This window comes from Elgaria multicarinata, chromosome 3, assembly GCF_023053635.1.
Source record: "Elgaria multicarinata webbii isolate HBS135686 ecotype San Diego chromosome 3, rElgMul1.1.pri, whole genome shotgun sequence".
Taxonomy (NCBI): domain Eukaryota; kingdom Metazoa; phylum Chordata; class Lepidosauria; order Squamata; family Anguidae; genus Elgaria; species Elgaria multicarinata.
The window spans coordinates 74,502,150-74,526,070 of NC_086173.1; the positions used below are offsets into that span (position 1 = coordinate 74,502,150).

General features: G+C 46.9%; 2 protein-coding genes across 3 annotated transcripts in view; both read right to left on the minus strand.

Annotated features, from left to right (window-relative positions):
- STC2 (stanniocalcin 2) overlaps positions 1-23,921 on the minus strand; it is a 363,863-nt gene that overhangs the window by 263,663 nt on the left and 76,279 nt on the right. The window lies entirely within an intron of this gene.
- On the minus strand, positions 5,799-11,464 carry NKX2-5 (NK2 homeobox 5). Of its 2 annotated transcripts, XM_063123289.1 has the most exons (3): positions 11,149-11,464; positions 10,838-10,843; positions 5,799-6,427 (listed from the first exon to the last, which is right to left on the minus strand). In XM_063123289.1, the coding sequence occupies exons 1-3, from the start codon at positions 11,462-11,464 to the stop codon at positions 5,799-5,801; spliced, it is 951 nt and encodes a 316-aa protein (XP_062979359.1). The 2 variants fall into 2 exon arrangements, with proteins under 2 accessions (XP_062979359.1, XP_062979360.1); XM_063123290.1 differs by lacking the exon at positions 10,838-10,843.

Here is a 23,921-nt window from a genome sequence, read left to right on the forward strand (position 1 = left end):
CTCTTCTCCAGCTTCTTTGCCCATTTCTTTGCTTAGCAAGAGAGCACACCTGATCCTGCCGCACTGATGTGATCACCTGGCTTTGCTTGTGACATCAGTGCGATGCCACATGATGGGACCTTACGCTGGCCTTTTGATGACTGTTCTCTCTCTTGTTCTGTCCCCGTGCCCCGTCCCTACAGTTCCCATCCTGATCTTGATTGCTTATTTGTAAATACAAAATACAACAGCTTACTAGACAGGGCCTTAGGCAAGTAGGGAGGACAAGGGACAAGGCAAACAGATTTTGAGCATCTTATTTTTGTTGTTTTTAAATTTTATTTATCTATTTATTTATTCCTACAGAAAGAAGCCCCAGCCACAACAGACAGACAGATTTCAAAGCGGAGCACTGGGTCTTGGGAAGGCCTCGAACCAGCCAGTTCTCTAAAGGAGCTATCCAAGGTGCGGAACCTACTTTGGGGCTAGAGTTCAGCACCTTGGATAGCTCCCTTGGAGTTCTGGCTGGTTGTGACTGAAACCCAGAAGGGATCCACAGCCCCACTGAAAACGGAGCCACCCACCTCCCCTGGCCCTGCGTGAGGCGGGCGCGAGCAGCCGCGATCCCTCTCCCCTCGCTCGCAGGCCGCCCCCGTCTTCCCGGGCTGCTTGTCTCCATCCTTGTTTACTGATGGGTCCGATAGGGGAGCCCCGGGGAGGGCGGGCAGGTCCCCCCCGTTCTCCTAATGGCATTCCCCACCGCCGGCACAATGCCTCGCTCGGCTCCCCCAGGATGTTTTGACGGCGCCGGATTCGCCTGTTTGTTGTTGCTCGCTCCCATCGCTGACATCCGATAAGGGGCTTAATGGTCACAGCGCGCCACCAGATCCCTCAGCGCCGACCCGGACATCTCCCCGCACCCGCCGCCGCCGCCGCCTCTCACCGTTACACTTCTTAGACTGCCGGTTTAGGCATAGTTACCTGGGAGTAAGGCCCATGGAATTCACTGGCGCTTACTTCTGAGAAGGCACGCCTCGGATGGCACTGTTAATGATACGGCCCTTGTTGCGAATACAGGGACGCGGGTTTGAAACGCTTCTCTAAAAACATAGACAGGCTTCGGTGTGTCGGAGAAATGGTGTCCTCGATGGTACGAGTAAAAAAATGGCTCGAAGAGGCTAACCCACCCAGATTCATTGACCTTGCGTATGGCCCATAGAAGGAGGCCTAGGACGCAAACCTATCATATTTAGACAGGGAAAAAGAACCTGCTGGGAATTGTAGGACTCCCCCCACCCTCCGTCTCAACATGCATAGGATTGCGCCTTCGGGCCTCTCTGACGCTCTTCATGGGAACCGAGCGATCGTTGTTCACGTAGAGAAGAGAAAAAGACAGAGGCATTCGGATTGGCAATTGGCGTTGTAAAGTGTGGGCCTTAATACTGGCATCGCGAATGCTGTCGAAGTAGAGGCAGGCACTTTTGGCCTGGTGAGTGAAAGTGTAAATTAGGGCGTTTTCAATTTTGTTTAGTTTGGCTTGCCATGCAAAGGTAACATTTGCATTGGCAAGGATGGACCTGCATGCGTTTTAACTTCCCCCTTCTTCCTTCCATTAACAACATTAGTCCTTTGGGTTTTTTTAGTTTCGGGGGGGGGGGGGGGAAGACCAGTAAGAAGGCACGTTATAGAGGTATATAAAATCATGCAAGATGTAGAGAAAGGGATTAGGAAGAACTTTCTCTCCCTCTCTCATATAATAAATACTAGAATCCGGAGCCATCCCATGAAGCTGATTGGTGGGAGATTCAGAGCAGATAAAAGGAAGGGCTTCTTCACACAGCACGTAGTTAAACTATGGAATTCACTTCCACAAGACCTAATGATGGCCACCAACTAGGATGGCTTTGAAAGCGGATTGTGCAAATTCAGGGAGGAGAAGGCTATGAATGGGTATCAGGCCTGATGGCGCTATGCTCCCTCCAGTATCAGAGGCTGTAAGCCTCTGTACACCTCTTGCTGGGAACACTACTGGGAGAGTGCTACTGGAAGGCTACATTTGAAAGCAGGGTGCTGGGCTAGGTTTAGGCCTTTGGTCTGATCCAAGAGGAGGGCTGGTCCGACAGTCCAAGAAAAGCCTTGTAGGGTTTTTTGCTTCCATTGGAAAAACAACTAGGCAAATACCATTCAAGAAAGCCTAAGAAAGACATTTAAACCACATTCAGGGACACCTATAACAAGTGGACTCATGATAAAAAAAACTGCAAATGTTTATTATATTTTTAATCTGCCCAATAACAAATGTTCTCTGGGCAGATTACAAAGAGCTATGCTGATTTTGGAATGGTAGGAGTTGTAGGATTTTTTTCTGTCTAAACATCTATAGGATTGGGCCCTAACAGATTTTATTACAACATAATTAACAGTTATGAATTAACAGTCTACATCATCAGAACCATCAAGCGTTATCCTGAGTTAGAAGTGCTCTCTCTCTCTCTCTCTCTCTCTCTGCATGTGTTTGTGTCTGCGGATTGCTCATTATGCATGCATATGTATCTATCAGATAGACAGTGATAGGGTGTATCCAATATTAGCCTAATTTAAGTCATTTTCATTCCAATGATTCTGTTTTAAGTCAGACTAACATTGGATACAACTCTATTAACTGACTATTTATCTCTGTCACAGGCACAGTGGGAAATATACACCCATCTCCATATAAGGGTCTTACCCCTTAGAATAATGGTCCCCTCTCCTGAGATGGGATGGAGCTAGTTATAAATCTAGTTATAAATCTCTTTGTGCATTTAGGCAGCCAGATGATCTGGTGAGCCTCTGTAACGAGACATTTCCTGATCTGCAGAAGATTATGAATTGAATTCGGAAGCGAGAGGCCTTTCTACAGATCTGGACATTCTGTTCACCCCACTGAGGTGGCGCCTTCGGTGCAGTAACCCTTACAAGGCAGGCCGCTGTCGGGAGCTCCTTTCCGTTTTTCATTGCCCCTAGATTTAGAAGTAGAAAGGGCAAGTGATTTTAGATTGTAAGCCATATGGAAGATTGTCTTGTTTTGTTTTATTCTGTACAGCGCCATGAAAATTGATGGCACTTTATAAATAAATATTATTATTAATAATAATAAGTGTGGGCGAAGCAGGAGGACCCAAGAGACAATGAAGGGCCAGGCTGCCTTGCATACCCAACTAGCCCGCTACCACCACCCTCCCCGACCCCGACGCAGGGAGTCAAAAGGGGCTTCTGGTCATTCTGTTCAAAGCCCTTCTTTGCTGAAGCTTCCATGTGTTCCAGACTTCAAGCTTTTACCCACCTGCAGCCGAGGGCAATTGCTCCTTGCCCTTCCTGGTCTGGCTGAACAGACTACCTCTTCTCCATGGACTTTGCTCCGGAGAGCAAACCCCGCAACTCGAAGTCCCATTTCGAAACGTGTCTACTCAATTGAGTGCCATTGGTTTCGACGGGAGCGAGGCTCCAGCTCCAAACACACCTACAACACAGAAGTCACTCCTAGGTAAATGGGTATAGGATGGAGAGACAGCCCCATAGAACAATCCTATAAACTTGCATAGGATTGTGCTGCACATTCCAACCAACTGTCGCTGTTTTTTAACCCTGAGAATTTAGGAGTAAACATCCAATTGATCTCAGTATAAACTTACTTATGAGCAGATGTGTGTGGGGTCAGGGTTTAGCTAAGTATACTTAGATTCAGAATACTAAATATATAAACTCAAAAGCCTCACTGACATCTAAGAAAACGTGGTTATGCATGTAAATTTCAAATTTCACTGTTCAGCCAGAATTAATCCTAGAAGAGTCTATTTATCTGTACTTATTCTGGTTTTAACTTTATTTCATTGTAAATCCCGTTGAAATCCAGATAAATATGTAGACTGTCAGGCTATGGGTTGGATCCAGACTCAGTCAGAGTAGATCCTCTGAAATCAATGGGATTTAAATTAGTCATGACTAATTTTATACCCATTGATTTCAGTGTGTCTACTTTAAGTATGACTACATCTGGATCCAACCCATAGGATTCAAACAAGCTTAAAAACTTTCCCACCTAAATCAATGGGAGTTTAAATCGTTTAGCTTTACCTGGGTTGTGCTCTCAGTTCAATGGAACTCACTCCCTAGGATTTAAACGAAGTGTTCGCTTGGGCGTTAGGTTCCTACGGTCCTTACCTACCTTGATAGGCCTCTCTTCTTGCTGGCTACACATTTAAGCCATTAAAGTAAAGGCAGACTAATTTTAGATTGAAGGAAGGAAAGCAAATAAGATGCACAAACGCAAACCACGCTGTTTAATGACAAGACACCCAGTTCCATCGGTTTTTCTGTACAGGAAAAAATAGGAGCGATTGAGGGCGAGGGGAAACCCACGTACATCAAACCCAAGCGACTGGACAAAGAACAGACAGTGCATTTAATACTATCAAATCAATCAGCTGTTTTTAGTGCATAACTCTACGGGGATCTGGCACAAATATGGCATCTGACTTCCTTCATTCTGGTGGGGGACTTGGCTACGGGGCAGGGGAGTGTCTCTCTTTTTCTCTCTACCCCAACACCAGGTCTTGGAAAAAGGAAGTTTGGATGTCAAGAAGAGGAGGAGGAGGAGGAGGAGGAGGAGAAGGAGAAGGAGAAGGAGAAGGAGAAGGAGACTACTCTGGAATAACCCAGCAAGACAAACCCTGTTCCAAAACCTGAGCTAGTATCCACAAACTTCAACATTTCCTCGAGATCGTTAGTTACATCGGGCCTTTAAATATAGGACAAAAGGTGTGCGTACATGTGTGTGATTCTGGATGTAGGGAAAAGAAAATGAAGCAGACTGGATAATCCTTCCACGTTATTAAAAAAGAAAAAGAAAAAAGGAGGGAAAGAGAGCGGTGTGGGTTAGTAACCAAGGCCCACCACCTTGGTGTAAACACACAATCCCTCTTTGAAATTCATTTTATCAATGTAGACTTGAAAGGGGAGCAAATGGAAAGACGTCGCTGGAGAGGTAGTGTCTCTAGCAGAGGTGATCAGAAAGTAGATCTCCGGATGGTTTGGACTTCAACTCCCAGCATTCCTGATCAATTTATTTATTTATTACATTTATATCCCCATCTTTTTTCCTCCAAGGAACCCAAGGTGGCGTACACAAACCTCCTCCTCTCCATTTCCCCCCCCAACAACAACCCTGTGAGGTGGGTTTGGCTGAGAGTCTGTGACTGCCCCAAGTCACCCAGTGATGTTCCATGGCTGGATCTCCCAACTCCCAGGCCAACACTCTAACCACTACACAAAACTGACTCATCATGGGACATGCTGGCAGGGGTTTCTGGGAGCTGAAGTCAAAAACTTCTCACAATTACCGTCAACCTACCCCTGCACATTGCTCTTTGTGGTTTAAACCATGACCAAAACGTTTTTAGAAAAAGAGAAAAAGGCAGACCCTCCCACCCTGCCCTGAAGCAGTAGCACGCTGAAAAAAAAACGTGTCCAGCCCAAAGTCCTCAAGAACTTCTCCATCCTTGACGAGTTCGTGGATGAGCGCTCCAGGCGCCTTGGGAGTCTCTGCTGTCCCCTGTTCCCCCACCAAATCTGGTAGGTGGGGACACCATCTCCAGTGGATCCTTAAGCGGGGAGGGCAGGGATCCCTGCGGGCAGCCGCTGGACATGGAGATTCAAGCCTCTCTCCAAATCCATTCACTGAAGGTCTCTGACCGGCCCAAATATCCCCCGAGTAGTCAGTCACTGGGGTCCATTGGCTAGGGGGCCCCAGCCCACGCTGGCTGGGCGGGTTGGGAAGCCTACCAGGCCCGGATGCCGTGCAACGTGGAGAGGCCGCCGTTCCCTTGCGGGATAGGCGTTTGCACGGCGTTCAAGTCCCCCACGCCAAAGTTCATGAAGTTGCCGGCGGCGGCCGAGGAGGGCGCCACGCTCTGCACGCCCGGGTAGCTGCAGCTGTAGCTGGCGTTGCAGGCGGCCGCCGCTGCGGCAGCACCGTTGTAGTTGCCGTAGGCCGGGTAGGCATTGTAGCTGTAGGGGTTGAGGCTGACATTGTAGGGGGAGCTGTAGGGTGATGAGTCCCCCAGGCACGGCTTGCCGTCCCGCACCAGGACAGGCACGGCGATCCTGCGTGGCGGAGGGAGGCCCACCATCTCCAGGCTCTGGTCCTGCCGCTGCCGCTTGCACTTGTAGCGCCGGTTCTGGAACCAGATCTTGACCTGAGTGGAGGTGAGCTTCAGCACGCTGGCCAGGTGGTCCCGCTCCGGGGCCGAGAGGTACTTCTGCTGCTTGAAGCGGCGCTCCAGCTCGTAGACCTGCGCCTGTGAGAAGAGCACGCGGGGTTTCCGCCGCTTCCGCTGCCGGGGCCGCTCGGGGTCCTCCGCCTCGCGCTTCTCCTGCTGCTCCAGGGATTTCTGGAGGGCGCACAGCTCTGCCGGGAGCAAACACAAAACAGGGCCCGGGGGACCGTCAGGGGTTGCGGGAGGCCTGGAGACGCAAGATCTAGGGATCACTCTCGGTTTGGTTGGACACGGGACGGAGGAAGGAAACCCTCTGAGGATTTCAGCTGGGAACTCCGAGCCGCGTTTAATTGATTTGTAGCCCCTCAAGGCAGTGACCACGGTCCATCCTACCCCCACATTTTATCTAGGGCATTTTGTTGAAAACCCCCCCCCCAAGATGATGACCCACCCATCCCCACACACCAAGATGCATAAAATTCAATACCAGCCTGGTACATGGGGCAGAAAACCCCATGAGCACCTCTTCCCATTCCTGGCAGTAGAAATACAATAGCAAGTAAATAACTAAACATTTGTTGCCCTTTTATGACACCCCAAATCTTCTGCCTGAGGTTTCACTCTGCCTCGTGGTAAGGCTGGCCCCGGTTTTATTCTCTCAACAGCACTGAGAAATAGGCTGGGTTGAGAGTGTGACCTTCATGGATGTGGGAATTTGTGGCAGGCTCTCTCCAGGCCTCATCTTGCACTCTACACCAGGGGTGGGCAATTGGTGGCCCTTGAGATGTTTGGGCCTAGAACACCCATCAGCCCTGGCCAGCATAGTCAATGGTGAGGGATCATGGGAGTTGTAGGCCAAAATATTTGGAGGCCCGCAAGTTGCCTAGCACTCCACAATGCTGGCTCTCATGGAAGAAAGTAGTGGCACCCATCCAACCCCAAGAATCCACACTCTGGGCTGGATTGTGGCCTATGTTTGGGATGTCAGCCTAACCACTCTTATCGAAATCAACATGACTGGCTTCCAAGACAATTTTTAAAATGTATTCCCCACCCGCTTCCTTTACAGGCTAGGATTTCAAAACACTTTTCACAGGCAGTGCTGTTCCCTGAGTGCTGTAGGGTTTTCTTCTTCTCCTCTCTCCTCTTAGCTTTCAAAACTAATAGCCCAATCCTATTAATGCTTACTCTGAAGTAAATCCAGCTGAATTCAGTAGGATTTATTCCTAAATAAATGGCATAGGACTGCACTCTAACATTGCAATCCTATAACACTTACCAGAGAGTAAATCTAATTGATTCAGTAGGACTTACTTTTGAATAAAGATGCAAAACAGGGGAAGATAAGCAACTCCTTCCGGTAGGGCTCTAGGAGACAGCTATCTTTAAAAAAGAAAGCCAGGTGTCTCTTTTCTGCCTCATGAACACAAATCCATTTACACCACAGTATTGACATATATACTAATACCTTTGTATTTCAGAGATCCCAACATCTTCATTTATTTATATGTATAGATGGGTACAATATACAACTACATAACTAGATACGTAGCCCGTTAAGATGAATAACAACAAAACAAATATAAATTTGGGGCACCAATCTAGCTAAAGTTAAACACCTTAGTAGTCCTGATGATTTTAATGGGAAGTTTACATATGTGCTTAGCCCACTCTCTTTGAAGCCAATGGGTGCTAAATGCATTTAACGTTAGCTGATTTGCATCCCCTGAAAGCTCCTCCACAGAGGAAGGTGGTGTTAGAACTCAATCCCATAGAGATTTTGTGCACCATCCTATACATCTTGACTCAAAAGTAACTCCCACATCTGAAATGGAAATACTATTGAAATCCAAAGGATTTACTTATCCGAGGAAGTTTGGTTCAGAATGGAGCAATCACCAATCAAAATCAAAGAGGAAGAGTGGTGATTTCATCAGTCATTTCCATGCAAGGCTACCCTGGTTAATTCTTTCCAAAGAAACAATGTTGACAACCTGGAGGTGTTGTTTACAAATGTCACTATTCTTGTTGCTGTTGTATTTTAATCATTTAAATGCAACAGGGCTCTAACCTTTGGATTTAATCCATTTCATTTCATATGCAATAAATGGCAAACTCAACTCAAAGTGTTCATTTCTCAAGAACTTATATTGATGCTGGAAAAAGTGTGTGTGTGTGTGTGTGTGCGCGCGCGCACGCGCGAGTGGCCAAAATGTAAAAGCTGGATGAGAATGTCTGCCTTAGGTCCTCTTTACAAGGGATTCTCACATGGGAATCAGGAGAGTGTCTTCCACTTCAGACATTTGTTTTCATTCTGACACATTTAAGCACATGTGGGATTCAAGTTATGTTACCTTTGGAATCAGGGGGACTTATTTCTGAGTAAATGTGCAAAAAATCAAACCCCACTGTGATTAGTTTTAATAGGAGGCTTTGAAACACAGTTTAAACTTTTCAAAAATTGTTTTGGTACGTTTAAACCATTGGGACCTTTGAATATGCAACCCCCAAAACACATGTACCTGGATATAATCTGATTGAAAGCAATGTGGCTTACTTCTCAGTAAACATAGAATCAGGCCACAGAGAAAGCTTAACTGTTGTTGGATCATGCCCAGGCAGGTATACTTCAGGTAGCTTCAGATTTTCCTTCAGAAAGGAGAGGCAGAGAGACACTTTTTCTTCATGAAACTAATGTGAAAGCAGAGCAAAGAAAGTAGAGGTTCCCCTTCCTTCGGACTTATCAGGGCCAACTACAATCCAACCCTGCTTCATTTCTTAGATTTATCTTAAAGCCTGATAAAAGTTAACTTGAACGCAATAGTCACCTTTACAAGCCGTTCTGAAGTCAACGGCTTATTTCCTCCTCATGTATTTACAACTACTATTAACTGGTTTAGGGAAACCTCTGACCACTTCTTCCACCTGCCCAGCGAATAGCCACACAAAACTGCACTCCTTTGCTTCCCTGTTCTCTCAGGAAAGGGACTGAAAACATCCGCCTGAACTCCCCAAACAGCAGAGGTATTCCTCTTCCCTATTAGAGATCTGATGAAAGCATGTTTCCCAGGTTGCTGCTCCTAATTTTAAACATATTCCATACATTTCATAGGAAAAGTAAAACGCAATCTACCCAGTACATGTTTGCTTGGAATTAAGTCCCACGGAATTCATAAAATGGCAGGCTTAGTGATGGAAAAATTAAATCTGAAAATATGTGACTGCTAATAGCAAATTTTGAAATGTTGGCTACGAAATTATTTCCTAAAGGTTTAAAGAACAAATGAGTCCAATCAGCTGTGTTATTATGCTCTTAGCCAGATGAAGTGGACATTAGTCCAATTAAAATCCAGGAAAGATCAAGATGTGAGATTGCCCTCCTCACCCCTGTTTATTTGTTGTGGGGCATAGTAAGAAAGAATTGTTTCTCTGACTGAGACAGTTTTCCAGTGATGTTCCCCTCCTAGAAGATGTGCAGTGCTACCCTATAGTGACTATTCAGAAGTAAGCTCCACTGGGATCATTAAGTTTTAACTCAGGCAAGTAAAAATGGAATATATAGAGAATACATCAGGTTGTCATCTTATTCCTACTAACCTGGGAGTAAGCCCCATTGAACTCAGTGGAACTTACTTCTGAGTAGACATAAATAGGATTGCATTGTAAGTGGCTTGATGAAGAATCTTCCTGCAGTCCAGAATCTATAAGCCTAAGTAGCTGATCAATAAGAAACTAGGTAATAACGATAACAATAAATTTAATATCTGCTATTACTACATAGGCCTGCATTTAAAACTATGTATGTGTAAGTATGATGGTGTTTAATACAAATGTTACCGTTTATGTATAATACAGGTTTAATTACTAAAATTATTATCCATAACATTTTAACATTGCTAAAATATTATTGATAGTGATTATACTTGGGGTGCGTTGGACTCTTAGGTGTTTGAGCGCTACAGAGTGCATATGCTGCAGTCCAATGCACACTTACTTGGTTGTAAGACACATCGAAGTTCTAAAGCAGATGTGCATAGGATCGGGCTAGGAGTCAAGAAGAACCCATTTTGTATCTCACCACTGCTATGAATTCACTAGGGCTGCAATCTTATGCATGCTTACTTGGCATAAGCCCCATTAAATGCAATGGACGATTCTGGGTAAATAGGGTTAGAATTGCACTGTAAGGGACTTTAGGCAAGCTCTTTACGTGCAAAAAGGGAATAATATTGAACTATCCGAAAGGATTACAACAAAATAATGGACGTGAAACGCCCTGATCACCTTCAAGCGCTATGTAAATGCTAAAGCATTAACAACAACAACAACAATTAACATCTGTTTAATAAGCAGAAGAAATCTTCAGGAAAACATGCAGCGTGTCCAGCCACCAGTAACCTGCCCAAAGAAGGCCCCACTCCAGCCGCGAGTCAAGCAAAGGCGGTTGCATGCAAACTAGCAACTACCACAGCCGAACCCAGCAAACGATTTCTCGTGTAGATCGCGAGGGTAATCTGGCGAACGTTTCCTTCCCCACGAATGCAAAAGGAAGGTCGGACCGCGGCTTCTTCCGCGAGCCGGCTTCATTTGTGCCTACCGACCTGACGCTGACCATCCCGTCGGATCCAGACCCAAAGGTCTCCCGGAGTGGCCGCTGGGAATACACGGAGAGCGTGGCTGGAGCGGGATCACCCTCGAGCCAGCTGATCGGACCCCGCGTCCGCCGGGCGATCCTTCTCCTGCCTGGACGACCACGCGTGGGTCTGCTTACCTCTGTCCTGGGGCCGGGCCCCCGCTTCCACTCGCAGGAGCCTCCCCCCGCCCCAGACCCCGGGGCCCCGCCGCGCCCCCTCGCCTCGACCAGGGATGCTTGGGCCGCAGCCAGTGGGGACCCGCCGCCGGGCCCGTTTACCTTTCTTGCTGGCTTTGGGTTCCTTAGCCGAGTCCATTTCCACGTAGTGTTTGGCGTAAAAGGCGCCGGGGAACGCGTGGCCGTTGGCTTTGGGGAGGGCGGCCGGCGTGCCTGCCCCGGGCGCTTCGTCGGTCGGGTAGGTCTCCTGCTTGAAGCCGCTGGCCAGCATACAGGACGAGGACGAGGACGACGAGGACGAGCCCAGCGCCGAGAGCTCCATCGAAGCCAAGCCGCTGGGATGCTGCTCCAGGCTCAGGATATCCTTGACCGAGAAGGGCGTCGTGGTGGCGGCGGCGGCGGCGGGGCTAGGGAACATCGTGGGCGCCGCGGCGGGGCAGGCGGCGGCAGCGGCCCCCGGCGCCCAGCCCGCTCCTGCTGCACACGCGGATCAGGCGGCCCCGGCGCGCGTCGGCTTCCCAGGGGCGCATCGCAGTGCAACTCGCGGGCTGCGCTGCTCGGCCGGAGGCAGGTAGAGAGGCCGGCCCAACAGGCGGCGGGAGGCGGGACTCGGCCCTGGGCGGGGGGCGCGTCCTCATTGGCCAGCCCGGGCGCCACGGCCGGGGAGATGCGGCGCGCCAGGCCCACCTAATATAGTCACAACGCCGGGACTCCGCCAAGCGCAGCTCCCGGCGACGTCCGGTGCGTGTTCGCCGCCGGCTTTCTCCGCCTCCTCGGCCCAGAGAGGCCCGTTGGGTACAAAAGCTCCGTGCGATGCCATCGATCATCGCAGTCAGAGGAAATAACAAGCGTGGGCGAAGACTCGGTGTCAAGAAGAGGGCTGATGGGAGAGAGGAAGTTATTATTTTCCGTGGGGGAAGCTTTCTGCCTGGTTTTCCCAACCGTCGCACTGCTGGCTGTGGGAAACAGCAGGGACGAAGAGATGGGGAAGATGGGTCGGCCGGAGAAGCGAATGTCCGCGTGGCGTAATCGCGGCTGAAACGCCGCGCTCTGGGGGGCAACAACAGCCTTCGAAGGGCTCCCGTCGGTCGGGGCAGGGCGCCGTTCCCTGAGTTCAGCTGAGGGCGGGGGAAACGCAGCCCTGCAGGTTCCAAAGCCCGCCTGCGCTCGGACCATACGCTTCAAGTTTCGTTCCATTGCGAGCAAAACAAAACAAACCCCCGATGGGTTTAGTTGCCTCCATTTCCACTTCTATATCCCATCATAGTCATTGCGATGTGATCAGTACAAGATGGGCATCCATGAAACCACACCAGACCACCAGACACGCTTAGCACACAAGGTTGCGATGGTGCAGTTAGGGAATTTTCGAGGCTGGTCTTCATGGTTTTAGCCCTCCCTCCCCTTAAGTGGCCTTGCCTGTTACTTCAATTGTGTAGCACACAACTAACATTTCTCTCCTACACCCTCACCACCAATCCATGGTTCAAAACTGCTTCTACATTTCTAATATGTTAGAACAATAACAAAACTGTTTTCCAAAATAAAATAAAAAATATCAGAGCATATGCATTTTGACCTGTTAAGATGACACCCTAAGCCACAGTGGTTGAGAATTTTGAGCTAAACGTGTTGGCTTAGCCAGTCATGTGAACCGTGACTTAGCGTGTTGTGTGAACCATTCCTAACCACGGTGGCTACATAACCACAGTTTAAACACACTCATTAACCATTTGCTACAAAAGGGTCAGCTGCCTAACCCTGACTTGGTGTGTTGTCTGTGAACTGGAAAGAAAGGGGTGGGAAAGCTTCTAATCGTTCTGCTATCAATAATCTGGTACAAATGAGTGAAATGCTTAAAAAGTCTTTAATATACTATGTACCAAAAACGATCTGTATACCTCAAATAAATCCTAACTGTGTAATATCATATATACCCTCAAATAAAAACTTTAAAACCCAAACAAACAATTTGGGTCTTCCTCAGTGGTATAATGGAATTTACATACATATACACTACAGAAAGATATTTTGGATTCCTCTTAGCCTGCAAGTCAAAAAAGCATAGCGTTAGCCATATTCTTGTTTATACTGGAGCTACAGGTTTACAGAAAAATAGTTCAAAAGTCTTTATTCCTTTTTAATCTGTTGGAGGTTCTGGGGCCCTGACTTTTGCCCCAAGGTCCAGGCCTCCCTGCACCATTGCAAAGTGGCAACTCTTCCCAACATGGGTGGGGAACGTGTGGCCCTCCAGGTGTTGCTGGACTGCTACTCCCATGAGCCCCTGCCAGCATGGCCAATGGTAATGAATGATGGGTGTTGTAATCCAACTACATCTGGAGGCCACTGGTTTGCAATAGTAGCCTCTTCTTGACCAGGATGCTTGCTCCTGGTTGAGGCAAATTCACATGCGGTCAGAAAGGACGCCTCACACACTGCCTTTTCTTGATGACACCCCAGCTGCCGGTCTCTGCCACAGGATGGCTTCTGAAGGGAATTAGTGGCAAAGATGAATAATCAAAATATTAGGGGGACCCAATCCATAGAAAATTGCTCATGACTGTAAGGTCAGCGCCTGCTGCCCTTGGCTTGGATCCAAGAGCAGTTCAGGGCCAGGGCCAGGGCCAGGAGAAACCCACACCAGAGTGAGCCCCCAGCAGCCGAGCCGGGGGTCAGGCTTTGTCCTGGAGGGGGCGAACCCCTCGTTTCCTCCTGGCGCAAATTCCACGATCGCGGCTCTCGTCGGAGCCCTGGCTCTCCTGCCGGAGGGCGGTGAAACGTGGGTGACCGCAGCAGGCCCTTAAGAAGCACTTAGCCAAATGCACATCGCTTGACGAAGCCCAAGCAGCACATCGTCAGTCCGGGGCTCGCCGGGCATGGAGAAGGGAGCGGAGTGAGGCCTGTTCCCGCGAAATACGGGGAGAGAAGGAACGAGGGAAGAGAAGGAAAGCGAGAGAGACCGGCAGACAGCCCGGACCCGGCTCTTGGGAAAACTCTTCCGGCGGTGAGAAAGGCTCGGCGCCCCGCCAGGCCCATCTTCCTAACGGCGGTCTTTGAATTCAGATCCGCAAGAAAGCGCGTCGGAGAGCAGGGACTGGCGCCCTCAGGGTGGGGAAGACGAGAAACCAGAGTCGCGTCTGCCGCCGGTGAGTTGGGCTCGGACCCTTCAGCCCTGACCTTCCAGGCCGGCCGGTACCGGTGTCCACTTGGGTGCGGGCCCAGTCTGGTCCTTTAGGCTGAGTAATAAGTAGCAGGGTGGGGGTGGGGGTGGGTGAAAGACAAAATCCTAGCCCAAGCATTTCAGGAGAGCGGGAAATGATTGACAAGGGTCAAAGGCCTCCTCGGGGATATATTAAATATTAAAACAACAACAACACCCACGCATTTTGAGAGTATTTCCTGTGGCTATTTTCAAAAGTAATCTACAATCGTAACCAGAGACATAGGTGCTCCTGATAAGGCACCAGTGTTGCGAGTGTGGGCATGGCGTGTTCTCCCCAGCTCCCTTTATAAGGCTCCTCTGGGGCGGCTGTTTAGGGCACATTTACTATAATGTCCCTCGGGCGTGGATATATATACACATACACAGATCACATTTACTAGGAAGTGCCCCCTGGACTCTGTGGAATTGAAATACCGCTTACATTTGCACTGGGGCAGATAGAATGGGGCTTTAGGGAGGCACAGCCAAATTCACGCAGAGTTAGGGCTCCAGTCGCCTGCTTTGGTTTGAAGGACTGCAGACAGAGACAGACGTGGCATTCTCATGGGTGTGTATGTGTGCCAGCGCGCAGCGAAGAAACAGCGTGCATGCGCCCGTCGAAATGCAAACAAGGAATCCCTCTCGATCCTGCCCTTTAGGATATTCCATGCCCACAATCCAATAACTTCGGAGTAGTTCTGGGCGGGGCGAATCAATGAAATGATCTCGAAGTAAGAGGTGTCTACAATCTTCTCATCCTGAGCATGTTTAGTCAGTCACTGCTAAAGACTTCTGGTGTAGAAAAATCAATGAGACTTTTAGGGCCAAAACCATCGTTACTTTAAAGGCGCAATCCTATGCAAGTTTAAACAGAAAAAAAAGGCCTACAGCTCCCAGCATGTCTCATCCAGCATGCTGGAAATTGTAGGGCTTTTTTCTGTATAAGCATGGATAAGATTGCACCCTAAATGTGTTTCTACACCTACATCTCACCCTCCCTCCCATTTTTCATTTTTTTAGGCGCAGGGGGTCCGATCTAGATAACCAGCCTTTCCTGGGTTGTAGAGAGTCTTAAAGACCTGGTTCTGGCTCCTCTAGATTAAAACAAGAAAAGGAAAAAAGAAAAAGAAAAGAAGACATAACCTAGATGCAGATTTCAAGAAATATCTGTTTGGGGCCTTACTTCCTAGCAAGTATGCATTTCTGTGCACTTACTTGGGAGTAAGTCTCATTAAACTTTCCGGGGCTGACACAGTGGGACTTCTTTCTGGGTATGTTTAGAGTTGCATCCTTATTAGGAAGTAAATTTGATTCAAACCATTGTGTCCTATCTCCAAGTAAACTATAGTTAGGGGATACCTCTTTGTTTGATGTTCAGAGCATTTATAATTAGCAAAAGATTATAAAGGAAAAAAGATGCTAGCTGCAATAAAACAAACATGCGACGAATGCCCCTGAAGACATGCCCCCCCTCCCAACTTTAGGTTTCTATTTCCCTACCTTCTGGACGTGTTTGTCTGGATATATAGGGTTAAATCCAACCCCAGCTCTACTTAGAATAGATCCACTGAAATGAATAGGACAGGTTAGACTAATTCATTCATTATAATACTTCTCCTCTTCAAATAACTTCAGTTCCATTAATTTCAATGTCTGTTCTAAGTAGGATTAACATTGGGTTCACGTCTCTCTTCACCTTCCTTCATTTAAAGATATCTTAAAGGTCCCATCAATGCAATTAACAGCGCAATCCTATGCATGTCTACTTAGATGTAGGTCCCAATGAGTTTAGTGGGGCTTACTCCCAGGTAAGTGGATAAAAGATTGCAACCAAAGTCGATGTTCTGGGATCAAAGCGGACATTTGTTTACTCGGGAGCGAATCCCACTAACGAGGCTCCCTGATCCTACATACATTTGGAACTCAGTCCCTCCGATTCAATTGAGGTTAATTTCCTACCTAGAACAAGTCCCACTAGGTTTCACACCAGCAGCCTAAAGCAGCAATGCTGCGGCACACTCTCGTGAGGCAACCCAATTGTACGAATGTTGGGAGGATCAGGCTTCAGCAGGGCCCACTTGGACTTACTTCCGAAAAAGAGGCAGCCCTTCACCCACAACGCAATTTGTAGACGATAACATCCAGGCAACTAAGAAGGTCCCTTTGCCCCCCACGAGGGAACCGTCTTTGCTTTGGATGAGTTCTCCTGGCAAAGTTGCGCCTGCAGTTCAGTATGATTAGTGACGACTGTTAATGGTTGCTTTTTGTTTTGTTTTAAATGCATTTGGAAAGGAGGGGAGGACATGGGGATAGCCAGAAATAGTGATCGAATTTAGGAGCTTTAGGGAAAATAACAACAACCACCTTGTCCGTGTTCGAGGGAGGGAGACATCTCTCTCTCTCTCTCTCTCTCTCTCTCTCTCTCCCTCTCTCCCTCTCTCCCTCTCCCTCTCCCTCTCCCTCTCTCAAAATACTACAGAACTCGGGATCATCCCATGAAGCTGATTGCTGGGAGAGTCAGGACAGATAAAAATAAGTCTTCAAACAGTGCTATGGAATTTGCTACCCTAAGATGTAGTGATGGCCACCAATTTGGATGGTTTTAGAAGGGGGTTGGATAAATTCCTGGAGGAGAAGGCTATGGATGGCTACTAGTCCTGATGGCTATGTGCTGGCTCCAGCATCGGGGCAGTATGGGGAATATGGTTGCTGGGGAATATGGGCGGGAGGGTGCTGTCGCATTCATGTCCTGCTTGTGGGTTCCTGATCAACAGCTGCTTGGCCACTGTGTGAACAGAATGCTGGATTAGATGGACCTTTGGACTGATCCAGCAGGGCTCTTCTTATGTTCTTAAGGCGCCTCACATACATCCACTCAACAATCATTTAGGACTTTCTATCAACCTAATATTTTAGATTAACATCCTCCAAAGGAATCGTCCCTCACTTCCTATTTCGGGCAATTGATGGACATTACCATGCTCGTTGTTGTTATCATCATCATCATCATCAATAATAACTTTACATTTCCTTTATAAACGCGCCGCTCCTCTCTGGCGTATCTAATCCAAGCCTTTTCCAGGCAAGGCATGGGGGAGGGTTTGAAACTGACCCCCTGCACAGAGTCGCCAGTGCTAGCTAGCAGGAATACTTGAGTTTATCTGAGACTAATTGCTTCCATTAGGGTTATGGCTTCGGACGTTTCCCGATCTTTCCCTCCCCTCTATCTCCCTGTCGTATTTCCCGGCTGTAGTCGTTGATCGACAACATGCACGTCCTTTCTGCAAGCCGATCCTTTGCGAAGGGAGGAGGAAGCCAGAATTGCCCTGCTCGGTCCATTGTTCGTAGTTCGCCCAGTGGCAAACCTCTGTCCTCCCTGGACTTCTCCCAGAAGTGGAATCCATTTTATCTCTCAAGAAAATGGAAGCAGCAGCATCCGATTCAATTAAAATTCTTGCCTGGGAGAGGGTTTTTGGGCCTGGTGTATCGGATCCGAAGTTTGCGATGACAGTTTGAGAGATTAGTGTGTACACAGAGAGGCCCCAAATACCTATTTAAACGGTGGACGGGTGAAGGCCGAGGGAAATGGGGGGCGAACACGAGGCAGCGGATTCACCTCTCCGGTGTTTCAACTCTCCCTGTTTAAGAAACGTTCGGATCTTTTTTTTGAAAACACAAAGAAGAGTGTTGTTGTTGTTGTTTGAAGTATTACAGCACAGGCCTGTGGAGTTACGTTGACAGAAGACTGCCCGGGCAAAGCAGGGCTTTGCTGTTATCTTCCTCCCTGTTAATTGACCATTGTTCAAATGCTAGACATGTCCTGTTGCCTTCCAGTAACTAACATAGAATCAACAACCAAGGCAGACTAGCTCAGCAAACAGAAGGGATTAAAGATGTGGATTCAGGATACAAGCAATGTGATCCAAGGGGTTTCGGCGGAAAGGGAGGGGGGAAGAAGGAGGAGATTTTTTCCCTACTTAAACTCTGTGTATGCTCAATAAAGGACTTGAATGGCCTCGGTCGCTTCAAGTCACTTCAACCCTCAGATGTGTGCGTGAGTATTTACTACAGAGTGGCGCTCGCTCACAGGGACCATCGCAACCGCCTAACATACTTGCCGTCAGCCTGGCACAGGCTTCCAGTGGTGCACCCTCGTCTCCTCGAGACCCCCGTCTTCAAAAGACCCCAAGCGGTAAGTATGGGTTGCAGGTTATCAAGCCACCAGCAGAAGCACGCGGTAGAATTGACCCGCATAGTCAATAAGACAGGGGGGCAAGCCACATTGTCCTCGCTTCAGAAGCTGGTTGGTGAGATTGGGAAATTTTGTTTATGGTACCCGAAAAGCGGTTCGCTACTTTTAAGTGATTGGGAAAAAATAGGGGAAGTTTTACATCAAAAACCTCGCACCTCAGTTAAAATCTTGCTTTCTTGGTTTCAATGTTGGGTAGCGCTCAACAAATTTCATCAAAGAAACTCAGCCACTTTGCCTGCTGGCAGGCTAAGTGTTAATCTACCACCCCAAGACAAAGCAGTTGGAATTTGTAAGCCAACCCCCACTGTAATTTCTGCTTTTGCATTAGCTCCCGCTCCTGAAGAAAACCCACCTCAAGACATTTTGACTACTAGCGGTTTGAGCGTTAATCCGCCACCGTACTATAATGCAATTGAAATTTGTAAGCCAAAATCTTCCCTAGCCCTAACTTTAACGTCAGTACCAACTCCTGACCCACAGCCAACTCAAATTGTTTCACCACAGCAAGTTTTAGAAGCCCAATTTACTTGCAGACAAGAAGACATAGTAAAATTGTCAGAAATGTCTTCCTTGTGTCCTGCGCACGATACTGGCCAAGTAAATCCACAGAATGCCTGTATTGAAGATTATAAACCCTTGCCATGCCCTGTTCTTAGCAAATCTCAGGCGCAGAGCGTTTTGCCTGCAGTAACAGCCCAGCCCTTAAAAGCAGACGCCTCCTCCAGGCAGGCAAGCAGGCAAAGCATGCTTTCTTCGCTGCCCCCAGCCACTGCTCCACGCGGCAGCTGCGCCTCCTTTCTCCTTTTCTTCCTCCCTGGGCAGCAAGCGCACAAACCCCTTCGCCATCCTGCCAACTCTGCCTCCACCTCCTCCTCAGCACAGCGCCGTCACAGAGCTGCCACCAGTCATAAGCGACAAAAGCACCAAGTCAGTGCTAGAGAGCGAGTGAGGTGGAGTGAGAATGCAGCAAGTTGCCCAGACCACTGGCCTAGGCCCAGAAGTGCTTTAAGAGTGCTTCTGCCGCGCCGCTTCTCCAGGCGAGGCTGGGTCAAGAGCATGCGCAGCAGCGGCAGCCATAAATGTAAGCCCAAGCCCCGCGCCATCGCACAGAGAAGGCAGCTGCTTGCAAAAAACGGGCCAGAAGAGCGCACCTTAAGTCCCACACGCGCCCTGAAGCTGCAAAAGCAAGCCTGTTTGAGTTTAAACTTCTCGTGTGTGCTTAGTGTGTCCTCCACCATAGCCACCAGCATAGTTTCCACCCCTGCCACCACAAGTGACAGTGCAAAGATAGATCCTACCTTGCAAGAAGAAATAGAAATTAAATTTCCCAGAGAAGTGCAAAGAGTTCCCTTCCAACTTTCTGATCCTTTGCCTTCTAGATGTTTAAGCCTAGTACTTCCCTGCTTAAGCAGTGAAAAGAAGAAAATGTTTATTGTTCCAAGAGTAATGGATTCTGATTGTGCCAGCACCATTATGGTGCGGCCTCAGGCATGTTTGCCACGAATCCTCCCCCTTCACACAAGACCCCCTCAATTCTTAGAATTACTTGATCCAAGCCCTACACGTTAACGCAGAGTTGCCCCAGCCCAACGTCTTTTTTCAGATGTATCCATGCCATTACAGAGCCAGGCATGAACTCTGAGCCAGCCAACATGATTAAAACCTACAAGAATATTGGCACAGCCTCTCCCCTTATTACCATTATAGTTGCAGCTCTTGTAAAAAGAGCTTGTTCTCATCTGCCAATCCCTCTTACCTAGCTTTCAACAATGCCAGAGCAATAGCCACACTAAAGAGAAACTCATTGCTCTACATAAATTAGTTCAAAAATGACTAGCCGCCCAACCTAAATTTAGTTTCCCAAAGATTTTCAAGTTCTAGTGATTGATCTAAAAGACTAATTTTTCCACCATTCCTCTGACGAAAGCTGATTAAAGTTGCCTTTACAGTTTCTGCCCTGCCCCAAGGTATGTTAAATAGCCACTGTCTGTCAGTCTTTTGTTTTCCAAACACAAGCTTATGCAGATTTCAGAGCAGAGAAAAAGAAGCGTGAGCTTCAAAGCCTTAGCTAAAGAGATTTCAGAGAACAGCAGAGTTAGAAAGAGCCCATAAGGCCATCGAGTCCAACCCCCTGCTCAATGCAAGAATCCACCCTAAAACAGATGCTTGCCCACCGACCCCTTGAGTGCCTCTAATTTAAGAGAGCTCACTACCTAACTAATTTGTTTCCTCTCACTAAAATACAGATAGAATGCCTTCTGCAAATGTCTGTAGCATTGCAAATATCAGTAGATGAGTTTAAAAGATTTTTTCTTTTCATGTCCCCCAACACTTTGTTTTTCTGTGTATTGATTCATCTTTTCCCCTAACCGCTGTTCCCATGTTCCACTCCATCATGTGCCCACCTTGTATACAGATAAGAGAAGAGTAACTCACTTTAATCCTATCACCCAGCAGTGACAAACTATTTTCCTGCTGCCAATGTATCTGTTTTTACAATTGAATCTTATGTTAGACTTCCAAAATATGTGCTTTATTATTGCTAATTTACCTAGAGCTTATGTTACCTCAAAAGTTGCTACAAATATAATAGCTTCTTTAACATGACAAACAAGTCTCCCAAGATCCTTTCTTTGTCACTCACATTCAGAGCCATTAAAACCTCTGATTGAAAGTTTCACTCAGCTTTAACTAGCCCTTGGCAGCCTAGCCAAGAGCATGTGCAGAGTGAAAACTTAGCCTCAAAAACTTCAGAAAAAAAAAGAAAAGAAAATGCACAGATCCATGTACATAGTTCTTGTTTTATTGCTCTTCATCCAAGCGATGGAGAGAAGTCCACACCTCTTGTGTAGTTTATTTCCAAAATACAGGTTTTCAGAGTTTTCCCAGCCTGGCCTAGAGATGCAAGAAGTCCTCTCAGAAAATAATAAAGAAAGATGAAACCAACCCAGAGGAGCTGCAGTACAGAGTACCAGAGTCCAGATGACATCAGTTGCAGCAGTCTTCCAGCATCAAAAAACCATCAGAGCCAGAAACAGCTGCCCCAAAGATTCCATATTGGCTATTTGCTTCAGCCAGTGAGAAGACCCACAATGGACTGTAAGCAGTGTTCCAGATAACTTGGTTACCGTTGAAACCAGCACAAAGACTTGCTTTGCTCTAAAAATTTCCATCCCATCAAGAACTGATACCTCAGCTGAATAAAATTGAACTTTGAATAAAATTGTTTTACTCCTGTATAAAGAAGGACTTGTCTTGCAAAGTCATGCAGCCACTGACTACCTACTTCTTCAGCAACACCTGGGCTGCCAAATATAGAAAGCATGTGTTGCTTTAACCTGCAGGACAATTCCCACAAAGTACAAACTCAACATGGACTTACAAACAGTTGTAGCTTCCAAACAAGATGTGCCTCAACACTAGCGAGAAATGTTGTGATCATGCTTCCTCTCAGCTGACTAAATTCTCTCTTGAAGTAAAGTATTGTATGTATTACATTGTACTACTCTTTCCTGAAGTATTATATGTAGTATATTGCATTGATCACTGTATTAATAGTCGCCTGTTGGTTTATTCAATGTATCCCAAATGTCTTATTCAATGTATTCCTAATCTGGTGCAAATGTGTAGCCGCTGCTGGCGGAAAAACACCCCTCTGAGACCTTATTGTCCAGAACACATACAGATGTTATACAAACAGCTGTCCAATCACATCCCGGGAGTTCATCAGGACAACACCAATTCGGCATAATAAATTAATAAAGAAAAGGGGAGATGAAGTATTACAGCACAGGCCTGTGGAGTTACGTTGACAGAAGACTGCCCGGGCAAAGCAGGGCTTTGCTGTTATCTTCCTCCCTGTTAATTGACCATTGTTCAAATGCTAGACATGTCCTGTTGCCTTCCAGTAACTAACATAGAATCAACAACCAAGGCAGACTAGCTCAGCAAACAGAAGGGATTAAAGATGTGGATTCAGGATACAAGCAATGTGATCCAAGGGGTTTCGGCGGAAAGGGAGGGGGGAAGAAGGAGGAGATTTTTTCCCTACTTAAACTCTGTGTATGCTCAATAAAGGACTTGAATGGCCTCGGTCGCTTCAAGTCACTTCAACCCTCAGATGTGTGCGTGAGTATTTACTACAGTTGTTATTATTGTTATTATTAGGTGTTCGTTCCGTTCATTCCGTTGTGTTTGGTTCAAATTAGAGGTTTTAACTCGGATTGCTAAACTTCACAACACCGGATTTCAGCTATATTCATTTATTCGAGATTGAACCGAGGTGTGTGTGTGTGTGTGTGTGTATGTATATATATATATATATATATATATATATATATATGAAAGAGGGGGAGAGCTGTAAATTTCAATGGACTAATCGATTACAAACTTTTTATTAACTTTTTAAAATAAAAAACAAACGAACCGCAATTCCTTATAAAAACTGCCAAAGGAAGCACCACCTTAAACGAAGCGTTCTGCCCAAAGGAGAAATGCACGTGTTCATCTAAAAAGAAAGGAAAGATGTGTCTTGTTTTGAAAATATTGTGTTTACCCCTATGCAAATTTAATCAACAGATTACTCAGTTGATTGACTATAACACATATGATCAATCAATCAATCAATCAATCAATCAATCCAATCATTTAATTGGGTTGTGGCACTAGTTTTAAGATCCCACAAACAGAAGTACCCCTGTTTCAGTTATTTGTAAGCAGTTCTGGGTACCAAACACAGGTGGACATATCTACACTAGACATTTACAGATTGGATTAGCCTTCAAGAGAGAAAAGGCCATTTGCCCGCCTGAGAATCCCTTATACAACCCAGCAGGCAGCACTCTAAGAGGATGTGCTTGATCATGTGACAATTGTTCCTTCAGTAGTTGTGATTTTGCTTCAGTTATGGCTGTGATCGCACGCATGATTTTGGTGCTCTGGTTACTATTAATTACTTGTCCCTGGTCTGGAAGCTTCTATTGGTAACAAGAAAAGAATGAAGGACCCTCCTGATTTCGGGGTATTGATGAGTTTTCCCCCCTTAATTATTATAGCATCAGTTGGTGACTTGCAAGTATGTATGGGCCACTGCAGTTCAAATGCAGCAGACAGAACTTTCATGTCACTTAAACACATGTCAAGCATGGGCCTGTCCATTCATTTCAATAGGCTTAAGTGTGCTGGTATTGGATTGCAGTTAGCGCTTTTCATTGGGTCAATTCACACATGCAACTGCCACACATCTGGTGGAGTAATCAAGAATAGAGAAATCCAGTGATGTATACTACATTCATAGATGAACCAATCCTAATTATGTTTAGGATCAGTTAGTTAAACCTTGCCCAGCAACTGGCAACTCTCACATATTTGCCTTTCTCCATTATGATGCTGTTTGTAATTATTATTGATATGGCATTTCAG